Genomic DNA, 26717 nt, shown 5'->3' with positions numbered 1-26717 from the left:
GGATCAGATGGTATGCTCTGACACCAAGCCAGAAGAAAGTCTTTAGGATCAGATGGTATGCTCTGACACCAAGCCAGAAGAAAGTCTTTAGGATCAGATGGTATGCTCTGACACCAAGCCAGAAGAAAGTCTTTAGGATCAGATGGTATGCTATGACACCAAGCCAGAAGAAAGTCTTTAGGATCAGATGGTATGCATTGACACCAAAACAGGAAAGTCATTAGGATCAGATGGTATGCATTGACACCAAAACAGAAGAAAGTCTTTAGGATCAAGTGGTATACTCTAATACCAAACAAGAAGTAAATCTTTAGGATCAGATTGTATGCTCTGACACCAAACCTCTCTCAATGAAGACCTCATTTTTATGAGATTGAAGCCAAGAACTTGATGTAACCAAGTGAATTCCAGAGTGAGTGAAATAAATAATGAATTTCAGCCATGTAGCAATGACATCATGATAAGGGCACATTTATATAAGATAACATCTGTTGCCAATGGACAGTGAAACAACTAACTAATATACCAAAACTGGTTTGTTAAAGTGAAAAGATATGGCAATACATAAAAATTTCAGAGCGTTTTTGTGTCCGACACTATTCGCATGAAGTCCCCACATACATGTATTATGTTCACAACTCTGAAGCCAAAGCAGAGACAGTTGTTTTATACTCCAAGCCTAATTTCATCATTGAAGCTTTTCGGTAATGAGATGTCAAGAGGAACATAAGCAAGTTCACTTATTTGACAGTGTTGACAAGAATGTTTCGGGCTTTTGTTGTTGAAAGTCTTCAGCGATATTGACAAAAAAAAGATTAAAAAAAAATAGTTTACAGTAATAATTTTATATAATTCAATGCTTAATATACTGTTGCTATTTGTAAACATAATGCAATTCTGAATAAAATAGGTGATCAAATACACTAACCACATAAAGAAACTGTGCATTGTCAAAATATTATCCCAGTTGATAAGTACGATAACAATGTCAAAGGTACATATAAGCTTTAATGGAGGGATCATGAGACGATAACAAGTCGGGAGAATTTCAATTGAAAAGTCAATCACAATGACCTCACGAGTCCACAAGCGGGACAGGGGTCAAACGACCATGTCACAAGCTCAATAACGGGTATGTCCACCATCGGCACTGAGAACAGCAGTGCATTGACGACGCATAGAGCCTATCAAACGTGCAGGGAAGGCTTGTGGGATGCACGCCAGATTCTCTCAGGTTCTGTTGCAAGGTCAAGGATGTTATCTGGCGGATGAGGAAGACGGCGTAGACGTCGATCCATCTCGTCCCAAACATGCTCTATCGGGGAGAGATCCGGTGAATTTGCAGGCCAAGGCAGTAAGTCAATGTTGTGGTGTTGCAAGAAATCCATAGCAACCCTTGCCATATCAGGGCGGGCATTGTCCTGTTGGAATGTTAACCCAGGGCCATGACGTTTCAGAAAAGGAATTTCCACAGGTCGAAGAATCTGATCCCTGTAGCCCACACCAGTTAAGTTGAACCTGAACAATCACCAAAGGAGTTCTTTGGCGTGCTGTTATTCCACCCCAAATCATCACGGAACCACCACCAAAGCGATTCCTCTCCAAGACACAGGCCTGTGCATAACGTTCTCCCACACGTCTATAGGCACGTTGACGTCCATCACTATGGGAAATGTTAAACCTGGACTCATCTGTAAAAACAACATTTCTCCACCAAAACAAGGGTCTGCAGACATGATTGCGGCACCACATTCGGTGAGCTTGTCGATGACGTGTCAGGATAGGCCGTATGGCGGGACGTCGTGGTCTGATCCCGTGATGACGTAAACGTTGTCGAACTGTGTTGGGGTGGATACGGCAAAGTCCTGGGATGGTTCGGGCAGTTATCACTGCAGTCTGAAACCTGTGGTGAAGATGGGTCACCCTTATCCATATGTCCTGTCTTGGGGTTGTTAAACGTGGACGTCCAGAACGTGGCCGATCGATGACGTCATTTGTGTTCTGGTAGCGCCTCACCAGTGCAGAAATGGTGTTCGATGGCAGTGGAATGTGCAGCCACTTGTCGTTGAGACATTCCCCACGGACCATCCCAATGGCCTCATGACGTTGTGCAGACGTGAGCCTTGGCATGCTGTGCGTTTCAATATCCGTTTAATTTTTTGAACAATCGCAAGGGCAGGGGTTGAGCTTTCCAATGTGACAGTATTGGGTGGCATTCATTTGCTCTGTTTCTCTTACCCGGAATGCGCGTGCAACAACGTATTGCACGTCTCAAGGACGAACCCACTGACGTCACGGAATGTGGCACGTGCATGCATGTTGGATACATGTCACTAACCTCTGAGTTTAAATCCTTATGTGTCTACACATGTTTGATCAATTTAGATTTTAAATTTTGTATGCACAGTTTCTTTATGTGCCTAGTATACATGTGGGGCCAACTTTGACACACCAACAACGCCAGCGACATTTGCAGCCCTCCCACAGCAGGGGTGTCGATGGATTATCTGGCTTAAAACAACATTAACGTTTTCCATTGCCGTCTCTTTCGCCGTATATGGCTCCCATTGAACATTCTGGGACGAAATTGGACGGAGGATTGGTGCAGGTAGACAGCCACTCACACTTGCACAATTGGAACAGAGATTGGTGTTTGAGCTGAACCAATTGCCTCAGGCATTCTTTCAGACTCTAGTGAACTCAATGAGGCCACGTTGCACGGCCTGTGTGCAAGCTCAAGGTGGCCATAGACTTTCACTTTTCGCGTTCAGGCGTATCTCCATTTGATGGACTGTGATCAATTTGAACTTATTGCAATTCAATGTCAACAGCAACTTTCAGCTGTTAAATTGACAGTGTTGTCTATAGAATAAATGATTGGACATGATTTTGGTTGTCTTCTATTCACAAACCTGACAAAAAGCCAGACTTGCTGTTCAGTATATTAGATAACGTAATCGAATACATGGCATGAATTTGCTGAATTGTGACAATAGCAGCCAATGATGGTCATACCAAATAGTATAAAGTTAGGAGATAGTATACCACTGCTAAGTTAATGGCCATACTAAATAGCTAGCAGTGAATTTAATGTCACCTTTCATTATGATGTAAAAAGCTCAAATAAACTTATAAAAAAATTCAAAACTCAAAGGAAGGATTTTTCTCTGTTGATCAATTTTCACATTCATATAAACTCTTTCATTTAATGTACAAGAAACACGTAAGGCTCATAGATACTGGAGAATCAGTTTATAACCGTCCTTATAGAACATGTTGAGCTTGTGATGTGCTTCTTATATCAGTTATGAAAGGGTTTATGTGGATGTGTCCAATACTACTCCTGAGTTAAATAAGCCTGCTTTGGGACGAAACATGGTTTGGCACCTGGATAAATGTATGTGTCTGCTAGTCCCTAGTAGTAGTACAAATGTAGAGAATGGACGCAGAAAAATACTTAACAATTCAGAGGGACGCACAATATTACTCATTGTACCCTCAACACATCTAGTTTTTGCTAAGTGTTTGGTTGTTTCTTTCAGAGCAGTTTTGTGCATCATGCCATCCATCTGCCCACATGATAAATAATTCATTCCAACCTGTTTAAGAAAGTATCAAAATGTACAGTTCTCTACACTGTTACTTCACAGGTCCCTCATTTGGCCCACACAGACCCTTAAAACTTATAATTGGGGGTCCTCAGGACACTCATGTTTTGTGAGTCGAGATAAAACCCTATGCTATCAACCACTCGTCTATCGGTATTTAATTGTCACCAAGATTTAGTGAATAATATTTTAGAGCTATCGCTTTAATGTTACAGGTTGGTTCCTTAAATGCCTGCTTCTTGGCCAAGAGAGGTTTTCATGTTGACTTATATGAAAAGCGGCCAGGTAAGTCTGCTTGCATTGTTCTGTGATGTATATATTTTTGTTGTACATGCATGGTTAGATTGTTTGGGTTCCTTTTTGTGATTTGTGATGAGTACAAGTTTGTTTAAAGCATAACATCAAGTTATCTATATAATGTGTTCTGTGTTTTATTGTTAGAATTCATGATGAAAGGACATATCCCAGTAATGTTTTGGGTTGAGCTCAATCCGGAATTTGATCAATGATCTAGCCCACTCAGCCTTCTATGACTGTGATGGCTGATTTGGTTGGATCACTGACTTTGTGTGCTTGTGATTAGATGCCTCACTCGGAGTGCGAGTTTCAAATCCTGGATAGAACCAGATAGAATTAATATTTACTGAATTATACAAGTTTTCCTCAGATATTCGCACACAAGAGATTGTGCGAGGTAGAAGCATCAACCTTGCCCTGTCGCACCGTGGTCGACAGGCTTTGAAGCATGTAGGACTAGAAGATGAAGTGGTACGGAATGGTATTCCGATGTATGCCCGTATGATACATGACAAGGATGGAAGCACTAGACCCATTCCCTATGGCAGGAGAGATCAGGTATGAGATTACTTCAACTGTATAGCTGGCTATTGCTTTCTGTCATATTTTACTGCTTGAAGAAATAATACATCCAAGGCATGATACCTTGACACACAAAATATGGACCAGCATGGCATGCAAACAGCTCAACTCTAGGTGCCAGTAAGTTGTCTTGAGGGCACTGAGGTGATCCTTCCATTGAACATATGAGTGGTGCTCTGTATGTCATACTGATCCTGCTCTATCTGTTATGTTACCTTACATTGACGCTCCTATGGCTTTCATTTAAATGCCTCCAGACACATCAAGTGGGTTTGAGATTAGGTCCCAACTATTAGGTCCCAATCGCTGGCAATACAATTTAAAACTGATCTTTCTTCTGACATCTCATCATAACATAAGATTCCATGATCCCCAAGTATAATTGTAAACTCATCAATCATAGATTTTGTCATTAATTGCTAAGTTTAAATGTTAAAACCACAGATGATCGATTAAATCGATTGATTTGAGAACACGTCTTATATTGTTGTGATTCATAAGCAGCATGTTGATGTCTTTTGATACCATGCTGTTTTCATTGCAGTGCAAAATGGTTAATTTATAAGTTTTAAGAAACATACATATTTTTATGTGATGTCCAAGGGTAGGCTTTTTTCATGGTGAAACATGCTTTTTCTTACCCTTATAAATGAAAAGCTGTTTTTGTCCTGAAGACTTTAGCATTCATAATACATGAACTCATTTTCATCAAAATGTAGTGTAAAAGAATTCATTAAATGTCTTTATAAATATTAAATGACACATTGCTATCATATTGAAAAAGCTATCTGTAGCTATTATTAATTATCCATTCTTGTATGAAAGGTAGTCAAGTTGAGTACATGTATGAGTTTGTTGTTTCATTCAACATATATTATTTGAATCACAGCATATGTATGCACAAATGTAGATCAGGTCAACTATAGTGCTGGGATAATAATTTTCATTGTCTCTCTCAACATTTGTGACATCATTAATTCCCTAACTGTCAACAGTGTTTCTGTTGCAGTATATCATGTCAGTTGACAGGAGGCGTCTGAATGAATTACTCTTATCAGGTAAGATGGGAAATATCCTTTTCTTGAAACTGAAACTGGAACATATTCTAAAGGTACTTTTCTGTTACTAAGATTTGAAACTGTTATGGTGTGTGTGGTATATGTTCATAATGTACCTTCCCTTGTAACCTAGTTAATCATGTGAGTGCGTTACAAAAGCGCAGTCAAGTGAGCTTTATATATAATGTCGTGGAACTACATCTGCTACCACTCCCTTTACTATAGAGTTAATGACATCTCCTGAAGGAGCTGAAACTTTGAATGAATGGTTACAGCTGCTGTGTCTCTAAACATTGCTCAAAGAATTCTTTCTTTGGGTTCTTTTCAAATTGCTTCATAGCAGTGTGTGAAATAGCCACTGACCTGCTCGCCTGTGGCTAGTAAAAATCCAGTCGTGCCAGTAAATCTCCACAGTCACTGGCCTGACTGTCTAGTGAATTTTCATGGGGTCATTTTGTAAATATATCACTCTCTCCGACTTGTTAAGTTACAACACACTTTGAAATCATGCAAGATTTTGGCTTGATAAAATTGTTCATCATATTAGCAGCCTAATGATGAAACCTGTGTCTACATACAAATTTTGGACTAGTCAATTATTTTGTGGGCTAGTAATTTTCAGGTATAGCTAGCCTGACTGGCTAGCAAGATTTGGAAACTATTTCACACACTGCTTCATAGTATGTATATGTATATGCATAAGTCATGTGAACAAAATACATATGAGACACACAGTGTCATATATCATGACATGAGAAAGTATATGTCCTTTAGTGCAAACTGAAACAATCATTTGCTTTATTTATCTATATACATCATGCATAAGTGTACCCTGTGCCAACTGTAATTGACAAATGGCTTACTAACTCTTAATTACAGTCTCTGAACACACACAAAACATCACAACTTCTGTCAGGGATGGAAATAACTTTAAAATTGCTATTGTACTCCGGTACAGTGGCACATGTAAAATCACTTGCCCTGATAATATTTCCACTATATCGGCCGTTTTCTTGTTGATTTTTTAAATAAACAACATAATTAACATTGGAATATCAACTGGACACCGGTACAGTGTGATATACAAATTTGCTTGCCCGACAGAAAAAAACTGGACTCGGGCGTCGGGCAATGGGTTATTTCCACCCCTGTCTGTGTTAATTGTAATTTGTCAGGCTGTTGGGGTTTGCCATAATCAAACTATGGCTATGTTAAGCTTATCTGCATGATTCTTGTTTTAAAGCTATATATTACAAACGTTACACAGTCTTCAGAGATCTGAGTTTGCATTTATTTAAAAAATCATGCATTTATGTTTCAAATTTAATTTATAAGACCAGGTTGCAACATGGTTTTGTCTGGTGCAACTAGGTTTGCATAGCAACTTGAATCAAGTACCTCAAATCGAGGTCTATGTATATTTTAGTTGCTGGCATATCTGTACTCAAGTTTGAATCGAACGATAATGGCATAACATTTACATTGTGTTCTTTTGATAAACAATCAGGCAGCTTTATTGATAACTCACACAAGGTGGATATATGAATACTTGTTGAACACCTTCACAAAAATAGAGATAACAATCTGTTGCTATTGGCCGAATATTCTAAAGATCATACTAGAAAGATGCCAGCTGCTGAGATCATATCCTGGTAGTGACCAGGGTGCTGTTCTGCCTGTGGACCAACACTGTATACAGGTCCTAGCCACCGTTCATGTACCTCGTACACTTGAGTCTACTCAACCGATAGGACATGACCAGATGGTGGAAACATCTTCAGTGTCAAAACACCTGCTGTCATTTAGAGGTGTACAAATACAATGGGAACACTATATCATATGTATCCCGATATCCCGATATCTTGATGATATGGAGGCGATATGATTCATGTAAGTGCATATTCTTTCCCTTTATCAGATGACTCACTAAATGTTATCCCCCCTGTATAATAATACGGGGGGATATAGTTACAATCAGCTTGTTTGTCTGTCTGTCCATCTGTAATACAGTCAAATCCCAATGAGTCGAATGCCGGTGTCTCGAATATTATGCATAACTCGAAGTACCTGTCGGTCCCGACCATTCCCTGTTATAGTTGTCATCATTTGAATACCGGTTACACGAATTCGACTCATAAATACACACGATGACTCGAGAAGAAAATTTGGTCCCATGAGATTCAAACAACAGCAATCTTGTATACATAAGCCCGAAGTCAGTCAATGAGAAGTTGATTGGTGTAGCAAACTGATCCAATTAACAAACCAGCGCGGCTCACACCTTTCCGCCTTTGATGGGTGAGTTCAAAAGGCAGATTAGTGATTTTACGGAAATCACTGTCTGTGCTAATCAGACTGGAACTGATAAGGTGCCCCTATTAGTGATAGGGAAATCATTAGATAAACAAATGCTTAGGCGGAGGAATTAGGACTGGATCATCTTTTTTTCTACCCTCATAGACATACCTATGTCTCGAATACATCAATAAGTCGAATTTATTACTTGGTCCCCAGAGATCGACTCATCAGGATTTGACTGTACTTTCTTGTCTGGACTATAACTCTAACACAAATAAGAACTCATCCACGAAACATTGCAATTATGGCAATCAGTTTGACTTGGACTCTGTTCATAGTAGTGTCCTTGTTCGGACCATATCTCTGAAACTAATAAATATTCATTCACCAAACTTTGCACACACATTGATCAGCTTGTCAACTGGTGCCTTTTGCCACTTACTGATTTTTGGAATATTTATTTTCCCCTGTTACCATGGGCAACAATTTTCGCTAAAACTGATAAGTATTCATTCCCAAAACTTAGCAAACACATTGTTCAGTTTGTGAAATGGTGCCTTTTGATATTTATGACTTTGTAGAATATTTATTTTGTCTGTAACCATGGCAACAAGTTTGACTTTAACTCTGTTAACAGTAGTGTTCTTATCCAGATCATATCTCTAAAAGTAATAAGTATTCATTCACAAATATTTGCACACACATTGATCAGGGTGTCAACTGGTGCCTTTTGAATTTAGGGAATTTTAGAATATTTCCTGTTACAATGAGCTTATCACTTATTCCTGTTACAATAACCTTATCCCTTATTCCTGTTACATGAGCTTATCCCTTATTCCTTTTTTTCAATAGCTCAATGTATACAGACAGATTGATTCATATACTCTCCTGAAGTTGGACATGTGAGTCTTGTAGGACTTGATGATTACCTCCATCAAATTTGTCTCTTGATGACTCTTGTTGTCAGTTAGGATGTTGTAGGTCAAAACCTTAGTGGCTACGGGACACTATCTCACTCATACGACTTCCACCTTTTATAGTTTGGTCTGTTGAGTGCTGCAAGGTGCTGAACACTGATGACATGTAGAGGGAGAGGCAAAGATGATACTGCATATGAGAATGAGTCACTGAAATCACTTCAGCTACTTCAACAGTAGTAGAGGGAATGATTGTCCGGGACCAAGTCCAACAAAAGCCTCTGCAAAGCCTTATTTCCCAAATAAGGCTTTGGTCGGACCCTTAGCTCTTGCTATCATTACCCCTACTATTTTGAAAAGTAGTAAAATGTCCCGGCAGCCACAATTCCCCAAGGGAGAAACAGAAATGTATTGCGCTTCCTCCCAAGGGGAATTGTGTATCACATCACACAAAGTTGTGACGGTGGGATACGAACCCCACATGTACAGCTTGCGCAGACTATACATAATGGGTCACACCACTCAACCGACTGAGCTACCACGGACTTAGCTGAAGTGGGTCAGTTTAACGGGTAGATCACGCGCACCCACACATCACGTGCTGTTGACAGGAGGTAACATTGTGCCGTACGGTACGATCAATAATTCTTCTCTTACAAACCCTCTGCCTGGGCCATCCCTCAAGTAGTACAAGGTAGGCTCGTCTGATTTCATGTCAACTTTATCTATGTTGTAAGTTTTGATTGACCATATAGGATCGGTGGCTCGCGGGCTATAGTAAATAGCCTCAAACTTTCTCTGGTTCCGTGACATGTCGTCCAGACAGGGTATTTTTTATCTATGTTCTTGGTTCAATTTTCTCATGCCCGTATGCGTACGTGTTTATCCCATCAATAGCTATCCAACGTTTAGTGTCCATCGGTGACAGGGACGTCTTGTTTATAGTCAGCCCGTATATCTTATGCCCATCACTTCTAAGTGTGTTCATTTTATGTTTAAATGTGCGGGTCTTGAACAGGGCTTCCTTGAATCTGGCGTGTTTGATGTGTTGTTTAACCACGTACTTCTTAACACCCTTAGCCTTCGGATCTCACTATTGTCGGCCTTCAGGATGGAGTACATCTTAGGTCTCAAACCTATGTACTCGGCTATGGGCGTGCCAGCACACTTTCGTCCTTCATCTTACCTAGGACCTTTTATTTACCGTGCTGTGTATGGCATGGTCCTTGGGGTAGTCGCTGGTGTCGTTACAAATCGAGGTGTTTCATGTCATCGTCTACACGTCCTCGGTTCGAATCACCATCAGCAGGGAATCCGTGTCAGTGTATAGCACTTCACACCTGTCGTGTTACTGTTTCTTAAGCTTGTTGTAGTAAAAGTTGTACATCAGGTGTTTGGATAAATCGAGGATGCTCATCCCCACGTAAACAGGCCGGTTGAATTTTATGTGGCTTTTCTTCATGTGTAGGGCAACTACGTCATAGGTGAATATCTTGCTACGGTTGAATGCCGGACTGGCTATCAGTCTCCTGAGCTTGTCTTCCTCATTCGGCCGAACCAGCTTCACGGTCACGCGTTTCCTCATGTTCTCCATAGTCTTACCGAACACCGAGTTGTTCATGAGCTTGTAGAGGTTTTTCTCAAAGTCACTGGTGGCAAGCTTTCGGAGGTCTGTGTTCATTCTGATGTAGGATTCCATCCATGGGCTCTGGTCGAACATGAGAGCACCCTGTGTATTTTGGTCAGCCTCATACCCAGCGACAGGTACAGCTGTAGGTTGCGATAGTGAGCGATGTACTTGGTCTTATTCATTAAGTTTGGCACGAGTTTTTCAACGTCTGCCACCCAGCCCACCTAATAAGTTATGTTGGTACTCAGACATCCAGTCTGGGTTAACCCTCATACGCTTCGGGGGCCAGGGGTAGCTGTTGTGTGATGTGTGTAATGCCTTGGGGGTATTCCAAGTCAACCTCGAGGATATAACCTTTGTTGAATCTGGCGTGATGCTCATAACATCGACCTCGGTGTGGCCCATTCGAATCCCCTGTGGGTAGATACTGGCTCATAGCCCAGCCGTACAGGTTGTTGGCGTAGAGGTAGAGAATGTGATTGGTTGGCTTGCTTCGGGTCGTAGCCCTTCACGTATTGATTATTTGCTTTCGTATCGTTTGGTTGCCATGGAGATCCCACCTCGCAAGCCTTTCTCAATGAATAGGTGCATGTCAATCTGTGAGTAATTCCAACTTAACTCCGGTCTTTTTTAAGCAAGGCATCCCACGACAGACCTGGGCTGGTGTAATACCATCGCGGGTCGAGGTTATATACTGCTTGAAACACGATCCGCCTAAGCGTCTCAAACACGTCAGCTAACAGCAGTACATCTGTCCTCAAGTACAGGTCGGTGATAGTCACCCAGATTCTCACAACCTAGTTTATTCCATACTTTAATAGGCGTGTGAGTAATCGTCTTGGGATATTTCGAGTCGGTCAGATTGCTGTAAAATTCTCTGATGGGGGTAGTCTGGTCTCGGCCGAACTTGGCCCAGCCATCCATGTACTCATAGGGGTACACACCCTTCCTCATCAACAGGGGTCTAGTCTCGCGGCGTCTGTGTATCGATCGGTAATAGGGAAGGTATCGTTGGCCTTGACCAGACTGTCTAGTGAAGACAATAGAAATTGAAGCGAGTCTATGAACCTAAGACCGTTTAAAGCTGAAGGAGATGTATCTCTCCATGTTGTTGGGGATGCGTTATATTACCATCGATTTTTCGCGATGGCCTGCATGATCAAATGAGAGTCGTACCCTTTCAAGTTGTGAAGAGACAGCGGGGATGTTTATTATCTTAGGGTTGATTCTAAGCTTGAGGTTACACGCAGCTGTGGCGTACTCTATACTGACCGGTTCATTGACAGTGATCTCTCACGAATCACCGTTCAGTGGTGAGTCACACACGTGACAGTTAGTGCTACAGGCGTGAGCTAGCCCTGTCGGCTCGGGTCATGCATGGGAGCGACTCTATACAGTCGTTCCTAATAATGTTTTCTTCCTCCTGCAAACACTTAAGAAACCTTTCAGCGTCCAGGGCCCCTATACACTACCGGAGCTTTCGTTTCCCCGTCACAACGGACAACAACGTATCCAAACCCACAGGCTTCATGCTCATGTGTTTTGAGTGTGAAGCTCTCACCTGTGGGTAGAGCATTGGGAGTACCCCCAACAGCCTCAACGGGTTTGACCAAGGCTTCAAAGTCGGCGTATATGATATAAGGCACAGACATTTGGTTCTTGTGGTTGTCGAATTTTTAGGATATTGTCACCTTCCTTAGGCATGTCGACTAGTATGGCCGTCTGCCCCACACCTTGGCAATCCTCCCGGTGGGATTCTAATAAATCAGCTCGGCTGAAACCGTGCAGGCATCGCACACAAAAATGTTTTTTCCCAACGTGTTTCGACTGATTGTGCAACAACCGGCTGAGATGTTTTATCCACGTGTAGTGGTACTTTTCGCCTCGTTGGATCATGAATATATTGATAACTTGGTGGGGTTCCCCCAGTTGGGGTTTCCCCAACGATGGGCTGACCCTGTGTACTATTGTTGTGTTGCCTTCGCGCCCAAAGACATTTATAGCTAGATTATTCTGTTTTCTATTTTAGTGATCTGGGATATGGGGGTTGGTTCATCTATACCATCCCAGTTGAGCCCATCATCTTGGGGATAGCTAGAAAGCCTGTCTGAATGAGTGTCAGCTGGAAACAAGGCTGACCTGATAGCTACCTTCAGGCAATCGTCTCCTCTATTCTTAACGTTTACCATGGCCTGTTTTTCCTATAGTAGGGGGCAAGTCTAGGTATGACCATGCCTCTGAGCGGCATCGTAGTTAGCTATGTCTAGATAGACATTATCGATTTTATCTACAGCCCACCCGGACCCCAAGTGTGTGTAGCGTTCTAGGTATTCCCGTATCTGCTGAAAACTGGTATCGATTGATCGCGTTAATGGTCTCTGTATGCGTGACAACCTCTTGCCTACCTCTGAAGTAAGGCTGAGCGTGACTCAGTGACCCCATTCCTGCCTGCTTATCGAAATGCGACATTTTAACTGTGATCTGATACTTGATACTTGCCAGACTGTTTTAGTTCCTGATTGACCTTATCAGCTATCAGAGGCTTGATATCTGTGATTTCTATGTTCCTATCAACATGCATGCATCGCCAGCCTCTCAAATAGTTACCTACAGCGTTCAGTGTGCGCAAACTGTAGGTCAATAGCTCTATTCTGCGTCAACAGTTCTGCAAGCTGTGGTTTCCTCATAAGGAATATCCCTAACCCCAAATCGCGAACCTCGGCTTTAGTTGCGTTTTACAGTGGATTTGCTCACGGGGGCATGTGATAACAATGCGACTAACCGGCTCTCCCCAGGTTTGAATAACCCGTGAGCCCAAGCTGTCTTGCTTGAGCTTTTAATTGTTTTACCGTGGGGGGGGCTTGTATGTTAAGTAATCTCAACAAGGCTGGCTTCCGCATTCTAGAATACCCGATCACACCACGGTGTCTGGCGATTTGCTTAAGCTCACGTATAGTAGTCATAGCTGTGTACACACCTAAGAATATCAATCTCTAATTGGGCCACCGTAAAGGTAAAAAATTAGTAAATATCTAGATACACCTTATTGATTATTCCCTCGACCCACCCGGAACATGCGCAACATAGTAGGGTGTTTTGTATTACTTGCAACGACTCATCAACAAGTATATCTATCTCCCCATGCACATCTACTACCCCCATCAAAGTAATTCCAAGTGTGCCCAGCCCATGGCACATCAAACCCTACTTTACCATGATTGTAAACGAGCACCCTTATATAGTTCACACTAACAATCATGGGTTTGAGGACACTGATATCTATACTTTCCCCCACATCCATCTGCCAGCTTCTCAGGCAACCTTCCCTGGGCTCAATTTCCACAAACATAGTTATACCTAGGTGTGCACAATGTCTAATTGGGGTCTATCCTGAGAAGTCGCCTGACGCTCTTTTATGTAGGCCTTTTATTCTCGTAGATGAGGTGTGATGTCTGACTACGTTGGCTCCATAGGCTTTACATAAGCAGTAGTGCCCTTTAACCCTATACCACACACAGAACACGTTAGTTAGGACTTCCCATGTGGAAACAACAGTACCCCTCTGTCCTACATCTCTTATCACAGGGTTCTTTCTTCATAAGTATGTATTCGCATCGGTATGGAGCAGGTCTCATGTTTAGCATACTTATATGAGTACTTAGTCTAATTGTTTTGCAACCAACGCGAGTCGCCGCTATACCCAGCTATGAAGACCAGTTCACGGTCCATTTGCCCTTGGATGGTGTGTAGTACTGGCGAGAAGTGTGGTTTTGAGTGGTTCCAATCGTTTACCAGTTAATAGGTAGTATTCTCTGGCTGTGTCGTCGACATCGCGGAATGTTTGAGCGGCATGGTTTTCACGCCTGAGTTGTTCGTTAATGTAATCGATCCTCTGGAGGCGTTTTAAGCGATACTCGGTTGTTGCTGCCTGTAATTTCTCAATAGCGAGTCGTTACTGCTTTCTCTCCACCTGTATTTCAGCGGCTGTGACTCTCGTAGTTTTGAGAAGAGAAATTACTCGGAAAATGCCAGGGCATTTACTAACGCACCACCGACCATCATAGCTATCGTTGGCCATCCTATATTTATTTCATAATATTTTCAGGTATTATCCCTTGTTTTACTAGGATGTCTTTTGTAGCCATCGCCATACCAAGGTTCATTATGAGCATACCCATATCCTGCAGGTTGAAATCTAGCTTGATAGTCCGTTGTTTAAGCACCATTTTGGTAAACCGAAGCGTGCCCTCTACGGCTAGACTGGCGACCACTGTGGCGTGGTATCGTCGTTGACTAACGTTTTCCCCTCAGACATTATGTATATGATATAAAAATATATATTTTATTGCATGATATGTGGGTTGACCTCTAATTTAGGGGTTTCTCCCGGGAGAAACCCCTCCCTTGGGTCGTGTATATAACCATGAGATAGCCCACGCGGCAGCAGTTGGCGCGCATACAACCAACAAGAGTCGAGGCGGGTGGGTCACCGTGATAATTTTATGTTGGTTACACCACCGCTTTTACCGGCAGCTACTCTCTTAGGATTCTTCTGCCTGGTGACTGTGGGAGGGTCTCCTCGGAGGGTTCACCTCCAGTTGTGGGGTCTCCTGTGCAGCATCCATCTATACTATTATTATTATTTTCCTCTCAAATTGGCAATGCTTTGCGTGATAATCGCCGCCAGTCACCGGGGCTAACAACATACCGTGTTTGTGGTACAGCTCGCAGCTGATAGAGCTCAAAGTGTTCGATAAAGGGTCTTTCTAGGTCTTCCCACAGGTAAAGTCCGGCTGGGGGGATGGGAAGGAAGCACGACCTTAATACCAGTGTATATCTGGGTCATAGCCGATCCTATTGTTTTGTCATTTCTGCACCTAGTCTAGCCTCCTCAGATCTAGCATTTTATCGCATCGATTTCTTCGGCTGACATTTTATGAATTTTATCTGGAGTGTACTCCCCAAAGTAATGTTTGGCTTTACCACCAACAGCCAACGCCACCAGTTTCTCTCGCTTATCATCATCCACCTGTGGTGATTGGGGTACCAACAGTTGCTCTAGCAAATCCTCACACTCCATCTTATAATGTGATAAGTAAGTTTTAGTTTTAACAATATAATATACGATATAAGCGAAACAGAGAGAAATGAAGGTTAAGTTGCACACGATGAACACTTCAAATACCATAGCTATAAGTGCTTAGCATTGCTTAGCATTTGCTTAGCTTTACTTAGCATTGCTTAGCTAAAACACCCTATAGGCCACGGGTTGGTCGGTCTTGAGCACGAGCTTAGCGTGTTTAGTTTCAGCGAGCTGTTTCTTCACACGTTCCCGTTCTAATTTGCTCATCACATCGTTCTCTCTCAAACACTCCTCGAACGAATCCCTGTCCTTGCAGTGAAATAAGGCCACCCATCGGCGTCTGCTCCCCTTAGGTCTTTCAACACCGAAAGTTGAACTTCTGCGTCAGTACCCAGGCGCTGTGATTTGGCGTGTCGGCCAGAGTAGGCCAGATGCGATAGCATATCTCTTTTTGTTATCTCATGATTAAGCTTCGCAGTCATCCAGTATGAACAGCGTCGACTCCCTTTAAATTTCGTGAAGAGCTTTCAACCAGTCCTGCAGGCGTGTTCGGGTCGACTCTGTGTAATCCCGTCCGGGTCATCACCCAAGGTCTTTTTCGTACGCTTTATTCATGCTCAGAGTAGGGCACATGATAACGATGTGATCGAACACATCCCTGTAGTACCCCTCCAACATATCCAACACGAAAACGGTCTTCCACAGCCAGTCTGCCCGCTATTACTATAGCGCCCGAGTGTGGGCCGTGGCAAATCAATAAATGGCTTGCACGAATCTCCATTGTCTATATTAAGTTGCGCGTCCATAATAGCGTGCAGATATAATTTCAACTTGCCAGCGGGTTGAGCCTTCTTGGTAATCTGGATGGTTATCCCCTCGCTGCCGTTGTCTATGCTGCCCCTACCGTCACAGTTTATCGTCATCCGTGGATCGCATGTCCAACCACAGCGCTGCACTTGGTGGTCAGGTATTCACCGATTTACTACGGAGGATAGGTCCAGGTCTTTGGTTATGTATGGGTGTTGTTTGATGGCCGGTAGCTTTTTATCTCATCCCACTGCTGGTGCGGCCCCTCATACCATGACTGAACAGTTGGTTTAAGGCCGCGCCCTCGATGGTCACTTCCACCTTTTCAATCTCGGGTTGAAAAACTTCGCTATCCCTCGGAGCGGCTCGTAATCCTCCACGGGATCTACCAGGATGCCTTTCATCGATCGGCGCTCGGCACGTTCAGGTTGATATTCCACACAGTGTAATGGCTTATCCCGCCACGATAGATCTATGCCTCAGTATGCGATCGTACAGGATGGCCACATTCCCGAGTACTTACGCCAACCTGCCTGGCTAGCTCCGGGCTAGTGACCATGTCGAACTCAGAGATGTTGTGGATGGTATAACTGGCCTCATCGCCGTTCGGGCGATCGCACTACTTCTGCTGTAATCGTTAAGCGTTAGCTCGTATTCAAGCCTATCACCCAGCTGCCTGGTAAAAGCGGCGCTGGCGTGTTCCGTGAAACAACTTCGAAGTCGGCGCACGCAGAACCTGTTCCCGTGCGCTTTGGCGATGGCCTTTTCGTCCGTGATCTTGTCTAACTGGTCTTTGGCGTGAAGGTATACCCAATCGCCGATACTGGTCGATTTTGCTGATGCCCTGATACACATCATTGTAGCGTTCTCCTACGCTTTCCAGAGGTCCCGTAGCAGTGAAACACACGTACTGCTGTCGTCGATGCTCAGCACCTCGTTACCGCTGATCTTGATGGTGGTTTCTTGATGATGGCTCGACCCTCGTTTCCGCACTAGCTCGCGTTTGTCGTTGGTGGAGGTCAGCGTGAGGTTGAGCGCCAGTCGAACAGTGCCTGGTACAATGAGGTCATTCACACAAGGTTTGGAAATCTAACCAGCAGCGTTTGATTCTGGTCTATCTTGCTGGGATTGTTGGTGATGGTCACCCGACTGACGCTACGGCTTTGATACCTAGGGGCTCTCTTGATCTTCTGAAAGGATCTAGTTTTCTACCGTACATTGTTATATAAATGAAATATATAAGTTTTAATACTAAATAATGGCTGAATACATACCTATGGATGATATGTGGGATAATAATGCCCAGGCATTCGGACGAGCAGGAGACCTCGTTCCCCTTAAGTACTGAACTTGTACAGTCGGCCGTCGGCGATTATTACGGCGCAGTTGAAAATAAAGACAACATCAAGCCGTTGGGGAGGACTATTCCAAGTTTATAGTCGATAAGAAGAGCGCGCTGCGATTGAAGGCTCACCCGGTCGATATCATGAAAAAGGCGGGAAGCCATATGCTTTGTCAACACTCACCAGTCGCCCTGGTGGGAGTCAACTGCTCCGTGAGGAACTAGGCTTCATAGATTACGGTGGTGCAAGATCTAAGCTTCCCCCGAAGGTAGTCCAAGATCTGCAAGCAGCCAGGGCCAATACTGGGGATGCTAAAGAAACATCGGACAGTATCGAGAAAATATTGACCACGTACCATGACAAACCCTTGCCGGGGCTCGAATTTCCCCTGAGGGAACTGCGAGGCCTAGACGAAGCCTTGAAACATGTACGAGGAGAACTTCGTTAACAACATGGGGAAACTGAACGAAGTCGATGAGCGCGAGAAAATAAAACTCACCGAAACGGAGGATGATGATATGAAACGTCGTATCGAGGAAAGAATAAAAAACTTGGAAGACGAGAGACGGACTCGGTTGGAATCCGCTTCCTCGAACCGGAAAGCCCTCCGATCCCAGATCAGTCGTGTACGGGAAACCATCGACCGAGTCCTAAATGAAGACACCACGCTAGCTGAGAGAGAGCAAGGCATCACCATCGCCAGCATTTTGACTTAGACGATGTTGAGAGCAACGTGACGGCTATCACCAAAAATAAGCCATATACACTCGTCTTCACCGATGATGACAAGTGGGTGTTATTACCCGATAAAGCCGACTGGTTTCTCAATATTAGGCTCGGCTCCCCCTACGTGTTCACGGATAACAAAGACAACCACCTAAACAAAGTCGTGAACAACGGAACCCTGCTCGTGGCTTACGTCCCGACTCAGAGACGTAGCGTAGTCATCAGCCCACTCGCCAGTATGGCAGCCCACATGCTATCGAGTAAAGCAGGCATGCAAAACGTGGTATTGCAGTTGGTGTCTGAATTGAAGGCGTGGTCACCATCCTGGAGAGTCTACCGGGCGAACTCAACACTGGTCATCCAAGTCTACCTAGGGAACCTTCGCGGGATGATGTCGAGAATCGTGAAGAAGGGGTCAAACTCCGTGGGGAAACAACACCAGTATCACGCTTTGCAACGTTTGCGATGCGGCGGTGGGTGTCGACTCCAAAACCAGTCTGCAGGGTGTTACCGTGATCGTGGAAGACACGATATCACTAACCAAGATCTTCCTACCCGACAACATACACTTCATGGGAGTGAAGTGCACCCCTGAACTATTATCAGAAAACCAGTTGGAAATTATCTCGTAATAGTATTATAACAATGTCTTGGCTTCGCCCCAACACTACACTTAACGATCTAGGGGACACGGAGGGATTCGATCAGTCTGGTGAGGAAGACACCTTATACATCCTGAACTTCAAAGACAACGTGTATAGGCGTATAGGCGGGTGTCGGTGTCAGATTTTAAAGAACCCAAATGGATAGTCAACTTAATCCTCACCGCACCTTATATCTCCTTGAAAGAAGATGGGTATATCTATGAAATTAAGAATAGCGGTACCGCGCTCGGGTGTTTCGTTCCGGGACCTAATACAAAGATTATACTAAGACTGAGTTTACCCAATATGTTACTATCATTCATCGGGGGTGAGTTAAAGTATGACTGCTACAGAATCCCACAGTATATTCCAGTTGTGTCACCAGGCTCCACACTCATCATAGAAGTCTATATCACTAGAGTTAATAATAATAATCTAGAACAACAACTTGTACCCGGGGTGATAGTACACTGGAATCCCCAGAACCGTAGTGAACGTCACCGCATCATCATCATACAACCGGACCCCTCAACGGGTTCTATAACCCCCTCAATAAGCCCCTTCGAGGGGGATCGGGTAATTGGATGCAAAGTTACCTATTAAACTCTCATCTATTTTCCTACATGAGGATTTACACTTTATAAGTCTCAGAATGCGCTGATCGACTGTTAAATGAAACCCAATCTAAAATATCTTTTGTAGTATATATATTATAGGATGGGGCTGTACCCAGTCGTAGAGGAAGTGCAGCGAAGACCCTGGAAACCGTGAAGCGGGTTCCGCTTTGAGACAGTTATCGCGATGTAAAACGTCAACTAGAACAAGACCGCTGACACGCGGAAAGCACTATATAAGAAGTACCATAGAGCTTTCAATGCCGCGGATCGGGACTGATACTGCCCTTATGGCAGCCAGCATGGAGCCTAGAGCGGCAGGTGTTGGGGTGTTAGCTACCATCGTGGCTGCACCTATAGGTATTGAAAATAACAGCTGGGGTGACAGGGTGTTAGGGTTGGTGCGCTTAAATTTGTATCACGCGAGACTGCATCGTGAGGCGTTGAAACACTACAGCGAGATCAGGGTTCTGGCTGAAGCAAAGCTGAACACGGTGAGTGAGCGTATTTCCACTGCACTCACTGACAGTAAGATCTCGGAGGAGGAGTTTCGTTCAATCCTCTCTGAACTCACAAAATATGATAAAATGAAACAAGAGATTCGGTCCAAGTCTCGTAAAAGTACTGCTATCAGCGAGGCTGAGAAAAAAAAGTACATAGAACAGGGGATACAAAAAGCCCGGCAAGCCTTTATTACGAACACCAAAGAGATCCTAGGCGATTCACATTAAACTGTTTCATCGAGGTCAACGTGACATAGTGTCATAGCGGCACGTGGAGCCAACATAGATAAAATGAAAATAAAATCAGACGAACCTACCTTGTACTACTTGACGGGCCAGACAGAGGACTATTGATCGTACCGTACGGCACAGTGTTACCTCCTGTCAACAGCACGTGATGCGTGGGTGTGTGTGATCACATGATACAATACCGTTAAACTGACCTACTTAAAAGCTAAGTCCATGGTAGCTCAGTCGGTTGAGTGGTGCGACCCCATTATGTATAGTCTGCGCAAGCTGTACATGTGGGTTCGTATCCCGCCGTCGCAAGTTTGTGTGATGTGAGGTTCTCTCACGGTGAGAGACACAATTCCCCTTGGGAGGAAGCGCAATACATTTCTATTTCTCCCTTGGGGAATTGTGGCTGCCGGGGACATTTTACTACTTTTCAAAATAGTAGGGGTAATGGTAGCAAGAGCTAAGTGTCCGACCAAAGCCTTATTTGGGAAATAAGGCTTTGCAGAGGCTTTTGTTGGACTTGGTCCCGGACAATCATTTCCTCTACTACTTCAACTTTCAGATAATGGTTCTACTGGGACCATCATCTGGAAGGTCTGATGAGGCACAAATAGCAACCCCAAATTAGCACTGATTTCAGTAGTAGAAAATATAGCAAGATTAACAAAATAACCAAGCAACCCAACAAGTGCTAATTACCATCCCATGGAAAATATCATCACTCAAGACTCTTAAATCAATGAGCAATGAAGTAACACAGCAGCCACAAAGATGGCACAATCTGGATAGTGGATTTATTGTGGCACAATCTAGATAGTGGAGCTATTGTGGCACAATCTTGATAGTGGAACTATTGTGGCACAATCTGGATGGTGGATCTATTGTGGCACAATCTAGATAGTGGAGCTATTGTGGCACAACCTTGATAGTGGAGATATTGTGGCACAATCTTGACAGAGGAGCTATTGTGGCACAATCTAGATAGTGGAGCTATTGTGGCACAACCTTGATAGTGGAGCTATTGTGGCACAACCTTGATAGTGGAGCTATTGTGGCACAATCTAGATAGTGGAGCTATTGTGGCACAATCTTGATAGTGGAGCTATTGTGGCACAATCTGGATAGTGGATCTATTGTGGCACAATCTAGATAGTTGAGCTATCGTGGCACAACCTTGATAGTGGAGATATTGTGGCACAATCTTGACAGTGGAGCTATTGTGGCGCAACATTGACAGTGGAGCTATTGTGGCACAACCTTGATAGTGGAGCTATAGTGGCACAACCTTGATAGTGGAGCTATTGTGGCGCAATATTGACAGTGGAGCTATAGTGGCACAACCTTGATAGTGGAGCAAAAGTGGCACAATCTTGATAGTGGAGCTATTGTGGCACAATCTTGATAGTGGAGCTATAGTGGCACAATCTAGATAGTGGAGCTATTGTGGCACAATCTTGATAGTGGAGATATTGTGGCACAATGTTGATAGTGGATCTATTGTGGCACAATCTTGATAGTAGAGCTATTGTGGCACAATCTTGACAGTGGAGCTATTGGGGCGCAATATTGACAGTGGAGCTATCGTGGCACAATATTGATGGTAGATCTATTGTGGCACAATCTTGATAGTGGAGCTATAGTGGCACCATCTAGATAGTGGATCTATTGTGGCACAATCTAGATGGTGGAGCTATTATGGCACAATCTTGATAGTGGAACTATTGTGGCACAACCTTGATGGTGGAGCTATTGTGGCACAATCTTGATAGTGGAGCAAACTTGATAGGAGCTATAGTGGCACAATCTTGATAGTGGATCTATTGTGGCACAATCTTGATAGTGGAGCTATTATGGCACAATCTAGACAGTGGAGCTATTGTGGCAATATTGACAGTGGAGCTATCGTGGCACAATCTTGATAGTGGATCTATTGTGGCACAATCTTGATAGTGGTGCTATTGTGGCACAACCTTGATAGTGGAGCTATAGTGGCACAATCTAGATAGTGGAGCTATTGTGGCACAATCTTGATAGTGGAGCTATTGTGGCACAATCTTGATAGTGGAGCTATTATGGCACAATCTTGATAGTGGATCTATTGTCGCACAATCTAGAGAGTGGAGCTATTGTGGCACAATCTTGAGAGTGGAGCTATTGTGGCACAATGTTGATAGTGGATCTATTGTGGGACAATCTTGATAATGGAGCTATTGTGGCACAACCTTGATAGTGGAGCTATAGTGGCACAATCTAGATAGTGGAGCTATTGTGGCATAATCTTGATAGTGGAGCTATTGTGGCACAATCTTGATAGTGGAGCTATTATGGAACAATCTTGATAGTGGAGCTATAGTGGCACATCTAGACAGTGGAGCTATTGTGGCACAATCTTGATAGTGGAGCTATAGTGGCACAATCTTGATAGTGGAGCTATTATGGCACAATCTTGATAGTGGATCTATTGTGGCACAATGTTGATAGTGGATCTATTGTGGCACAATCTAGATAGTGGAGCTATTGTGGCACAATCTTGATAGTGGAGCTGTTATGGCACAATCTTGATATTGGAGCTATTATGGCACAATCTTGAGAGTGGAGCTAATGTGGCACAATCTTGATAGTGGAGCTATAGTGGCACAATCTTGATAGTGGAGCTGTTATGGCACAATCTTGATAGTGGGGCTATTACGGCACAATCTTGATAGTGGAGCTATTGTGGCACAATCTTGATAGTGGAGCTATTGTGGCACAATCTTGATAGTGGAGCTATTGTAGCACAATCTTGATAGTGGAGCTATTGTGGCACAATCTTGATAGTGGAGCTATTATGGCACAATCTTGATAGTGGAGCTATTATGGCACAATCTTGAGAGTGGAGCTATTGTGGCACAATCTTGAGACTGGAGCTATTGTGGCACAATCTTGATAGTGGAGCTATTGTGGCACAATCTTGATAATGGAGCTATTGTGGCACAATCTTGATAGTGGAGCTATAGCGGCACAATCTTGATAGTGGAGCTATTATGGCACAATCTTGATAGTGGAGCTATAGTGGCACAATCTTGATAATGGAGCTATAGTGGCACAATCTTGATGGTGGATCTATTGTGGCACAATCTTGATAGTGGAGCTATTGTGGCACAATCTGGATAGTGGAGCTATTGTGGCACAACCTTGATAGTGGAGCTATTGTGGCACAACCTTGATAGTGGAGATATTGTGGCACAATCTTGACAGTGGAGCTATTGTGGCAACATTGACAGTGGAGCTATTGTGGCACAACCTTGATAATGGAGCTATAGTGGCACAACCTTGATAGTGGAGCTATTGTGGCACAATATTGATAGTGGAGCTATTGTGGCACAACCTTGATAGTGGAGCAATTGTGGCACAATCTTGATAGTGGAGCTATTGTGGCACAATCTTGATAGTGGAGCTATAGTGGCACAATCTAGATAGTGGATCTATTGTGGCACAATCTTGATAGTGGAGATATTGTGGCACAATGTTGATAGTGGATCTATTGTGGCACAACCTTGATAGTAGAGCTATTGTGGCACAATCATGACAGTGGAGCTATTGTGGCACAATATTGACAGTGGAGCTATTATGGCACAATCTTGATAGTGGAACTATTGTGGCACAACCTTGATAGTGGAGCTATTGTGGCACAATCTTGATAGTGGAGCTATTGTGGCACAATCTTGATAGTGGATCTATTGTGGCACAATCTTGACAGTGGAGCTATTGTGGCACAATCTTGATAGTGGAGCTATTGTGGCACAATCTTGATAGTGGAGCTATTGTGGCACAATATTGACAGTGGAGCTATCGTGGCACAATCTTGATAGTGGAGCTATTGTGGCACAATCTTGAGAGTGGAGCTATTGTGGCACAATGTTGATATTGGATCTATTGTGGCACAATCTTGATAGTGGAGCTATTGTGGCACAACCTTGATAGTGGAGCTATAGTGGCACAATCTTGATAGTGGAGCTATTGTGGCACAATCTTGATAGTGGAGCTATTGTGGCACAATCTTGATAGTGGAGCTATTGTGGCACAATCTTGATAGTGGAGCTATTGTGGCACAATCTTGATAGTGGAGCTATTGTGGCACAACCTTGATAGTGGAGCTATTGTGGCACAATCTTGATAGTGGAGCTATTGTGGCACAATCTTGATAATGGAGCTATTGTGGCACAATCTTGATAGTGGAGCTATTGTGGCACAATAGTTGGATCTTGATAGTGGAGCTATTGTGGCACAACTTGATAGTGGAGCTATTGTGGCACAACCTTGATAGTGGAGCTATAGTGGCACAATCTTGATAGTGGAGCTATTGTGGCACAATCTTGATAGTGGAGCTATAGTGGCACAATCTTGATAGTGGAGCTATTGTGGCACAATCTTGATAGTGGAGCTATTGTGGCACAATCTTGATAGTGGAGCTATTGTGGCACAATCTTGATAGTGGAGCTATTGTGGCACAATCTTGATAGTGGAGCTATTGTGGCACAATCTTGATAGTGGAGCTATTGTGTGGCACAATCTTGATAGTGGAGCTATTGTGGCACAATCTTGATAGTGGAGCTATTGTGGCACAATCCTTGATAGTGGAGCTATTGTGGCACAATCTTGATAGTGGAGCTATTGTGGCACAATCTTGATAGTGGAGCTATTGTGGCACAATCTTGATAGTGGAGCTATTGTGGCACAATATTGATAGTGGAGCTATTGTGGCACAATCTTGATAGTGGAGCTATTGTGGCACAATCTTGATAGTGGAGCTATTGTGGCACAATCTTGATAGTGGAGCTATTGTGGCACAATCTTGATAGTGGAGCTATTGTGGCACAATCTTGATAGTGGAGCTATTGTGGCACAATCTTGATAGTGGAGCTATTGTGGCACAACCTTGATAGTGGAGCTATAGTGGCACAATCTTGATAGTGGATGTATTGTGGCACAATCTTGATAGTGGAGCTATTGTGGCACAATCTTGATAGTGGAGCTATTGTGGCACAATCTTGATAGTGGAGCTATTGTGGCACAATCTTGATAGTGGAGCCATTGTGGCACAATCTTGATAGTGGAGCTATTGTGGCACAATCTTGATAGTGGAGCTATTGTGGCACAATCTTGATAGTGGAGCTATTGTGGCACAATCTTGATAGTGGAGCTATTGTGGCACAATCTTGATAGTGGAGCTATTGTGGCACAACCTTGATAGTGGAGCTATTGTGGCACAATCTTGATAGTGGAGCTATTGTGGCACAATCTTGATAGTGGAGCTATTGTGGCACAATCTTGATAGTGGAGCTATTGTGGCACAATCTTGATAGTGGAGCTATTGTGGCACAATCTTGATAGTGGAGCTATTGTGGCACAATCTTGATAGTGGAGCTATTGTGGCACAATCTTGATAGTGGAGCTATTGTGGCACAATCTTGATAGTGGAGCTATTGTGGCACAATCTTGATAGTGGAGCTATTGTGGCACAATCTTGATAGTGGAGCTATTGTGGCACAATCTGATAGTCTTGGCATCTTGATGTGGAGCTATTGTGGCACAATCTTGATAGTGGAGCTATTGTGGCACAATCTTGATAGTGGAGCTATTGTGGCACAATCTTGATAGTGGAGCTATTGTGGCACAATCTTGATAGTGGAGCTATTGTGGCACAATCTTGATAGTGGAGCTATTGTGGCACAATGTTGATAGTGGAGCTATTGTGGCACAATCTTGATAGTGGAGCTATTATGGCACAATCTTGATAGTGGAGCTTGAACCTTGATAGTGGAGCTATTGTGGCACAATCTTGATAGTGGATCTATTGTGGCACAATCTTGATAGTGGAGCTATTGTGGCACAATCTTGATAGTGGAGCTATTGTGGCACAATCTTGATAGTGGAGCTATTGTGGCACAATCTTGATAGTGGAGATATTGTGGCACAATCTTGAGAGTGGAGCTATTGTGGCACAATGTTGATAGTGGAGCTATTATGGCACAATCTTGATAGTGGAGCTATTGTGGCACAATCTTGATAGTGGAGCTATTGTGGCACAATCTTGATAGTGGAGCTATTGTGGCACAATCTTGATAGTGGATCTATTGTGGCACAATCTTGATAGTGGAGCTATTGTGGCACAATCTTGATAGTGGAGCTATTGTGGCACAATCTTGATAATGGAGCTATTGTGGCACAATCTTGATAGTGGAGCTATTGTGGCACAATATTGATAGTGGAGCTATTGTGGCACAATCTTGATAGTGGAGCTATTGTGGCACAACCTTGATAGTGGAGCTATTGTGGCACAATCTTGATAGTGGAGCTATTGTGGCACAATCTTGATAGTGGAGCTATT

At 43.5% G+C, this 26717-nt stretch overlaps 1 protein-coding gene across 4 annotated transcripts in view; it reads left to right on the top strand.

The window, feature by feature from the left end:
• The window catches only part of LOC124272883 (kynurenine 3-monooxygenase-like), an 87236-nt gene that overhangs the window by 6494 nt on the left and 54025 nt on the right, over positions 1-26717 (top strand). For all 4 annotated transcript variants that reach the window (XM_046708106.1, XM_046708103.1, XM_046708105.1 and 1 more), the window contains exons 2-4: positions 3824-3893; positions 4276-4463; positions 5497-5545. In XM_046708106.1, the coding sequence (XP_046564062.1) occupies positions 3824-3893; positions 4276-4463; positions 5497-5545 (307 nt within the window). The remainder of the gene's footprint in view (positions 1-3823; positions 3894-4275; positions 4464-5496; positions 5546-26717) is intronic.

The sequence above is a fragment of the Haliotis rubra genome, unplaced genomic scaffold (genome assembly GCF_003918875.1).
Source record: "Haliotis rubra isolate DU_JTF1 unplaced genomic scaffold, ASM391887v1 Scf174, whole genome shotgun sequence".
Classification (NCBI taxonomy): Eukaryota; Metazoa; Mollusca; class Gastropoda; order Lepetellida; family Haliotidae; genus Haliotis; species Haliotis rubra.
Note: the sequence above shows the minus strand (reverse complement) of the source record. Positions and strands in the feature narration are given on the sequence as shown.